Source organism: Arachis ipaensis, chromosome B10, assembly GCF_000816755.2.
Source record: "Arachis ipaensis cultivar K30076 chromosome B10, Araip1.1, whole genome shotgun sequence".
In the NCBI taxonomy this organism is placed as follows: domain Eukaryota; kingdom Viridiplantae; phylum Streptophyta; class Magnoliopsida; order Fabales; family Fabaceae; genus Arachis; species Arachis ipaensis.
This window is the reverse complement of record NC_029794.2, coordinates 134,628,209-134,636,814: the sequence shown is the minus strand read 5'-3', so window position 1 is coordinate 134,636,814 and position 8,606 is coordinate 134,628,209. Positions and strand designations below refer to the sequence as shown.

Sequence of the window (8,606 nt, the reverse complement as noted above, 5' to 3'; positions counted from 1 at the left end):
AAAAAAAAAAATAAATTGTAATGAAATAAATAAAAAATATAAAAAGTTGTAAAAGACCGTGGGGCGGTGTTGTAGGTTTGTCGTTTAGATAAGAGATAAAATGATATGAAAATACAAACATGAATGAAAATGAAAATATATAACGTTTTCCCTCTCATTTTTTGGACCAGTGTGTGTGTTGTTATTTGAATGCGTTATTTTAGAAGCGTGGCAACATAACGTGCTCTTGGCATTTGTTGTATGTGTTGGATTGCAAATGGGGTTGGTGCTCAGGCAACTAAAGTCAGACCACCGGCTGCCACTTTTGAATGCAGGACGCGGTTTCCAGCAACAATAAAATTTGCACATAAGTCCTTACTACCCATGAAAATTATAAAACCGTCAACAAATTCGTTCCTAAAAAATTAATTATTCTCTAAATTGTCATTAAAAATTTTATCAATCTAGTTTTTCAAATATTAAAAATTTATTCATTTAAGGGCTTGTTTGGGTGAGCTTCTAAAAAAAAATCTTTTTTCGAGTTATCTTTTTTTAAAAGATCTTATGGAAAAGTAAAAGTAATTTTATGTTTGAGTATTTCATGCAAAAAGATCTTTTTATTTATCAATTATGTTTGGATACAACAATATAAAAGTACTTTTTTTGTTTATTTATTACATGAAAAACATCTTTTTTTTAAGAAAAAAAATCTTTTAAAAAAAGATGTAAATTACAGCTTCTAAAAAAAAAGATGTTTTTCTGATTTTTCTAGTACTTTTACTTTTACTACTCGAAATTTGCCAAACACACTAAAAAATAAAAAAAGATATTTTTTCATTGAAAAAGGATTTTTTTTTTTATCAAAATAATGACGTCCAAACAAGCACTAATACTTGTTATTAACGATTGGTGACATAAGAGGCACCTGAAACATACTTGACATAAAAAGTACGTTTTAGGGATAAGGAATATCAAGAACTTGTACGACTTGTATAACAAAAAAATTTGTACGTATAGATTGATTGTAAATATTTATAAAATTAATTTCTAAAGTTAACAATTTTTTTAAAAATAAGTAATCTCAATTCTCAACAAATATTTTTAACTTTAATTATCTAATAATACAATCAAATAATAAAATAATAAAGAGTTATATTCTATCTAAAATGAAGTTGAAAATATTGATAATATTCTCTCTAAAATGAAGAGCTAATTTGAAGCCATCCTTCAGAGTCTATGAAACTGGTGTTTGTCATCATATTAACGGTATCTAAATCCAATTTTGTAATCCAATTGACTCGTTTGGACGTATCAGAGCCTGGTCCAAAATTGTCATACTCTGTAAACATAATGTTATCCCTACAAAAAATATATTTTATATGATGGTCCGATCAAAATCATGTATTTACATAATATTAAATACATAACTATAATTCTTAAAATATTATGAACTAAGTCACATTGATATTTTTGCTTTGTATTTAACATGAATTAATAATGTTGTTAATAAGATGATTAGTACAATGATAGAGTCTTACTCATGTTGAGAGGAATCCCATGGATCCCAACCAGCGGGTTGAATAATGTTGGCCATACTTGTATTGTAGAAAAGAACTCTGGCATAAGGTCTCCAAGGTCTTCCCAAAAAAGTAGAACCATCTCCAAAGACATTACAATTTTTGAATACAAATCCATTTGAATCTTTAGGATTTTCTCTCCCTTGTGCTGTTATATATCCTACAAATCCTTCTCCTAATGCCCTTCCAATCACATTTATGCCACACCTCTGCCATTACCAACACAATAATACATTTAATTAATCATCAATTCCCATTCAATCCATTTTTGTGTTACCGTGGCTAAACAATTTTAACATTATTTAAAAAATATTATTAAAATTAGATTCATATATATATTATATAAATTTCACATTAAATCTCAAATCAATTTTTATGATATATAATTCTATAAATATTTATGTAGCATTTATAAGACTTAAAATAAAATTAAACTAAAATTAAGCATTAAAATGCTCTTACTACTAAAAAATGTTATTTTAACGATAATAATAAATATGATAGCATGCACCTTTTATATTTTAATGAAAGTCAATTACCTCAAATAATGACTGGCCGATAAAATCAACAGCACCTTGAATAGTGCAAAGTTTATAATAATGTTTTCCATAATTATCCCACAAAGTATCTTGCAATCCGAAGAATCCAACTCTATAAAAGTAAGATTTGTCTCCATTTATCATTGCAGCTACTGCAGGAACTCTGGGATTTGTATTTATTGGATTGTTATATGTATTCTGTTTCACAAAAAAATAGATGGATTAATTAAAATAGGCAGAGAATGATATAATAATTAATTAATTAATTGATTAATTAATTATGGTTAATTATCCTAAAAGAGATGGATTTGACAACGATATTATCAGCATTGGATTGGAAGGTGGGGCTCTGAGCAGTTGTATTATGGTCATCCCATTCAACCCACGTTCTCATCTTTCCACTTCCCTTCAGTATTATATATGGTTTATCACTTGGAATCGTCACTTTCTCCCTGTAATACCAAATTTCTTAAGTCAAATTCAATAAAAGAGTTACATGCCACAACTCAAAATAATAGTAAATAAGACTCTCTCCGAAAACATTACTGTTCACATAAAAATTGTATGTTAAAATAATAGTAAATTAGGTGAAAACTTAGGTACAATCAACTTTACGTAAAATTAACTGTATCTAAGTTTTTACTTATAATTATTATTTTCACATAAACATTTGATGTGAATAATTATCTAAAAAAAGTTACTATTTCTTTGCATAGCAAAAGAATATTGAATTTATTACCTATAAATACCAGCCTCGACATTGATTAAAACCCAATACTTATTGTTGGAAGAGACAGAATCAATGGCAGATTGAATTGTAGAGAAGTTGCCATGTCCCAAAGAATTGACAACAATTTTGCTAAATGGAAGGATTCTATCTCTAACAGTTCGGTAATTTTGACCATTAACAACTCCTGAATTTAACACCACAAACACACAAATCCACCAACGAACAAGAAATAGCAACATCTTCAACGAATTCAACACCTGTGTTAATAGTTGGGATCAAATTGAAGTTTTTTTTAATACTTCAGTCTTCTTTATGCAACAAATGTCACTCACCTCACTTTTTCACACCAGAAAAACGTGCATAAAGAAAATTTTATTTATCAAAGTTGTCTAATTTGTCTCACCAAAGGTGTTTAAATAACTTCATAAAAAAACTAACTAAAAGATAAGATAAGAAAACTTAATTTAACTCTTCTAAAGATGAGATAAGATAACTTAATTTAACTCATAAGATAATTAATTTAAATCAGATTTAATCTTATTAGATTATATCAGATTTGATTTAAATATTAAAACCATAAACATATGATAACTCTAAAAGATTTTGAAGATGCTGGCAGAAGGAACGGGGATCAGACATACAATACAATCTCTCCAATTTTGGACAATCCAAAGAATGAATTCAGCAAGGATGTTAACTCTTTATTGTAGGATAAATGAAGTAGAGTTAGAGCTTCAAGGCGGTAGAAAAAACATTCTGGAATATATCTAATCATATTGTCACTAAAATTCAAGGTGGACAATTGCGGACACTCTGGTGATGTGCCCTCTGGAATTATCTGATTCCTAATGTTTTTTCCACTCCTCCCATTCCACATACACCGATGACGTTGTCATCCTTTAGACAATCTCGCATGTAGCGAGGCATTTCACGGTACATTGGTCAATTTGCTTTCCAAATCATCTATTTCCTTTTGAGGGTCTTGCAAAGCATCCTGATGCAGCAATATCTGAGCTGCTTCTTCTTTCAGGCCTTCTACTTTCTTTAACCAAGCATTCATTTTGTTCTTCCTGCCACAATACTCTAGTCACTGCCGTTCTTCGTTACGTAGTTCTTCCAATATGCTTAATTCATCAAACTTTTCATATATTTCTTTAATGCAAGTTTCAAGACCACTGTTACTGATACCAACAACAGCCTCATTTAAACGTGGCAAACCTGTTTATTTGGAAAATAATAATTGAAAACAGCAAACATGTTACCATTACTATAAGCTCTTGATGGTAGCCAGAACAAGGAAGGATACCGTACCTTCCCCCATATTGCTGGGTCCGGCCGCATCATTTTGATATATTGGACCGTCAGGGCAAGCAGATATCATATTATGATGACCTTCAGCCTCTTCACTGTAACATAGCTATAAAGGTAGAGAAAACACTGGTCCTATTTCTTTAATCAGCAAAGGAAAAAATCCAATATGAATGAAAGTAGATAACACATGCCTAGTTTTGGCAAATTTGCCATTCTTATTGTGAAACAAAATTATCTTTAAAAGCTATTGTGTAACTTAGGTAACGTTTGAAAGAGAGATAGAGATGGAAACACTGACATTTGAGAGACAGGCTCAGTATTATTTTTTGTATAAAGTAAAAGACACAGACTGAAATAAGAATGAAGCTCTAATTTAATTTGCATAAAGGATAAAGTTAGAATTAATTAATTGAAATGAGGCATTTTAGATATAAAATATTAAAGTTCAGTTTCCGTCTCGAAAAATTTTAGGATAAAAATAATATTTTGCATATGAAAAATTTGTTGATAACAATTTGCAGCCACATCCCAAAACAATGGAGAATGTTGAAAATTATGTAGTCAGGGAATATGAAACTTATTATGGTGGTGAAATTTTCTTTTATTTAAAATTGTGCAATTGGAAATGCCAAAAAAATTATCTTTAAAAGCTATTGCATAAAGTAAAACTAGGTACCAATATATATTATTATCCTAAACTAGAAAACTGATTTTTTTTTATGACAGGTAAATTTGTATTTTTAATATATATAATTTAACAAGATAAAAGTTTAGCATATCAAAAGATATATTTGAAGAAGTATTGTTTAATATTCAGAAAAGAAAAGCAATACATATTAATCAATACTTTTTCCTTTTCAATATAATTATCTAAAGACAGAAGGAATATATTTAAAGAATCGAATAGCTGGATTTAACATTATGAAATTTGTAATTTTTTCAAAAACAAATGGGTGCATCTGATTTGTAAAATGACCATAACAATAAAATAGAGAAAGCTGGGTTGAGAGAAACTGTTAAGAGACTACTGGTGACTTGGACTAACAAACTCTGCTACCTCAACATCTATAACAAGAAACTGTTACGGTGTTACCACTTACCACTACCAATAACGTGTAACTAACTCACTTGCAACCATTACAATGCAGAAGCAGAACAATTTGGGACTCTTTCACTGAAATACCAACTATAATAATTACCTTGTGATAGCGGAAGTTCCTCTTCTTCAATTCGAGCTATGGATACCTTAAAATAAAGGTCTTTGGGATTGGCGAGCTCAAAATCATAAATATCCCCTACATTCAAACTATTGTCTTTTGCAAATCTCTTCCATCCAGAATTGAATTTGCCAAAACTGTAAGTAACAGACCATGTTCTCCCCCATCATGGACCTCAAGGATGGCTGTCGCTTGCTTCTTCAAATATTTGGATAATTATTGATTTTTGAAAATATAAAATCTACTCGTCTAAATTGTTTTTATAAACAATTATGACTTTAATTTTGAATAGAGAATATAAATTTAGTTTCTTTTGTTTATGTGATAATATATGAGTGATAATATATAACATACTTAAAATATGTTGGCTACTTATATATTTTAGGTATATGTCCTTCCTCTAATTTTAAGTATGTTTATGACTCAAAAGATGTTGACATGGACAAGTAAAATACAAGTACATTGAAAAATGTAAAGAATGTTATAAATAAGGGGTGAATTACAATTTTGATCTCTATAATTTTAACAGAAAATTAAAATTATTCCTAAGATTTTTTTTTATTCAAAATTATTTCTAACGTTGGGTTTTATTTTAAAATCGTTTTTTTCCTATTTTTCGGATAAAAATATCCTCTTCCTCGTTTCACTTGTATTTTTTTTTCCCAGCTTACAAAATTCAAAAAAGATGTGAAGTGATCAACACGATAACACAACACGGTGCCAATATTCAAAACTAAACAAGAATTCTCTTCACAGATTTTGGTTTTGCTCTTTGATTTTTCTCTTTCTCTTCACATTATCGCTGTAAAAAAATTAATATTTTATATGATCATCCAATCAAAATCATGTTTTTTTTTTTTACCAATGATATGTGACTCGAAACCGGCGCCCTCTTAATTGAGTATGGAGAGTCTATGCCATTTGAGCTATAACTCATTAGCATCAAAATCATTTGTTTACATAACTATTTAATACATAATTATATTACTTAAAATATTATCAAGTAAGTCATTGATATTGTTGCATTGAATTAAACATGAATTAATAAGATAATTAGTATAGTGATAAAGTCTTACTCACGTTGAGAGCAATCCCACCCAGCGGATTGAGTAATATTGGCCATGTTTGTGTTATGGTCTCCAAGGTCTATCTCAAGAAAGTAGAACCATTTCAAAAGACATTGCAATTCTTGAGCACAAATCTATTTGAATCCGTTGAATTTGTTCTCCCTTGTGCTATTATATATCCTACAAACCATTTTTCTAATGCCCTTCCAATCACATCTATGCTACATCTCCGTCATTGCCAATACAACAATAATACATTTAAAAAATCAGCAATTTCCATTCGATCTATTTTTTTGTGGATTTTTTGATACTTGTAGTTATAATAGTTATCGTGGCTAAACAATTTTAACATTATTTAAAAAGTATTATTAAAATTAAATTCACATATATATATATATATATATGAATTTCACATTAAATTTCAAATCAATTTTTATGATATATAATTCTATAAATATTTATGTGACATTTTATAATACTTAAAATAAAATTAAACTAAAACTAAGTATTAGAGATGCTCTTATGACGAAGAAATGCTATTTTAACTATAATAATAGATACAATAACATGTACCTTTTATATTTCAATGAAATTGAATTACCTCAGACAATGACTGGCCAACACCAAAGATAAAATCAACAGCACCTTGAATAGTACAAAGTTTGTAGTAATGTCTTCCTTGATTGTCCCATAAAATCTTGTAATCCAAAAGAATTCAATTTTATAAAAATAAGACGTGTCTCCACTTATCAATGGAGCTACTACAGAACTTTAGAGTATTTATTTATTGGATTATTGTATGTATTCTGTTTCGCAGAACAAAACAAAAAAGTAAATAAAATCTATTTATTTTGTTGCATTTACTTTTTTTTTTTTTTTTGAAACAGAATACATATAACAATCCAATAAATAAAAACTCCAGAGTTCTCCTGGAGTAGCTGCAATGATAAGTAGAGACAAGTTTTATTTTTATATAGTTGAATTCTTTGAATTGCAAGACACTTTATGGGACCATCAAGGAAAACATTACTACAAACTTTGTACTATTCAAGGTGCTGTTAATTTTATCTTTGGTACTGGTCAATCATTGTTTGAGGTAATTCAATTTCATTAAAATATAAAAGGTACATGTTATTGTGTCTATTATTAAAGTTAAAATAACATTTCTTCGTAATAAGAGCATCTCTAATACTTAGTTTTAGTTTAATTTTATTTTAAGTATTATAAAATGTCACATAAATATTTATAGAATTATATATAATAAAAATTGATTTGAAATTTAAGATGAAATTCATATAAAAATTTATATATGAATTTAATTTTAATAATAGTTTTTAAGTAATGTTAAAATTGTTTAACCATGGTAATTATTATAACTACAAGTATCATAAATTTCACAAAAAAAAAAAGATTGAATGAGAATTGATGATTAATTAAAATGTATTATTGTTGTGTTGGTAATAACAGAGATATAATATAAATGTGATTGGAAGGGCATTAGGAAAAAGATTTGTAAGATATATAACAGCACAAGAGAGAACAAATTCGATAGATTCAAATGAATTTGTGTTCAAGAATTGCAATGTCTTTGGAAATGATTCTACTTCTTTGGGAAAACCTTGGAAATATTATGCTAAAGTTCTTTTCTACAACACAAACATGACCAACATTATTCAACCCGCTAATTAAAAACCATGGAATTACTCTCAACATGAGCAAGATTCTATCCCTATGCTAATAATCTTATTAACAACATTATTAATTCATTTTAAATTCAAAGCAACAATGTCAATGAGACTTAGTTGATAATATTTTAAGAATTACAGTTTTGTGTTAAATAGTTATGTAAATACATTTTTTTATTGGACGATCGTATAAAATATTAAATTTTTTTTACAGGATAACGTTATGTTTGCTGAATATGGCAATTTTTGACCAGGTTCTGATACCTCCGAACGAGTAAATTGGATTACAAAGTTGGATTTAGAGACGATTAATATGATGAAAAGTATAAATTTCATAGACTATGAAGGATAGCTTCATCACAACTCTTCATTTTAGATAGAATATAACTCTTCATTATTTTATTATTTGATTGAATTATTAGGAAATTAAAGTTGGAGATACTTTCTTGTTGAGAATTGAGATTACTCATTTTTAGAAAATTATTAACTTTAAAAATTAAT

The 8,606-nt window shown here is 28.1% G+C and overlaps 1 protein-coding gene and 1 pseudogene across 1 annotated transcript in view; both read right to left on the bottom strand.

Annotated features, from left to right (window-relative positions):
- LOC107621220 lies at nt 1,149-3,271 on the bottom strand (annotated as a pseudogene).
- Nucleotides 3,483-8,606, bottom strand: part of LOC107622975 — a 10,294-nt gene continuing 5,170 nt past the window's right edge. The window contains exons 2-3 of the mRNA XM_016325060.2: nt 3,933-4,043; nt 3,483-3,897 (exon numbers count right to left, since the gene is read on the bottom strand). Of these exons, the coding sequence (XP_016180546.1) occupies nt 3,785-3,897; nt 3,933-4,043 (224 nt within the window). The 3' untranslated portion in view covers nt 3,483-3,784. The remainder of the gene's footprint in view (nt 3,898-3,932; nt 4,044-8,606) is intronic.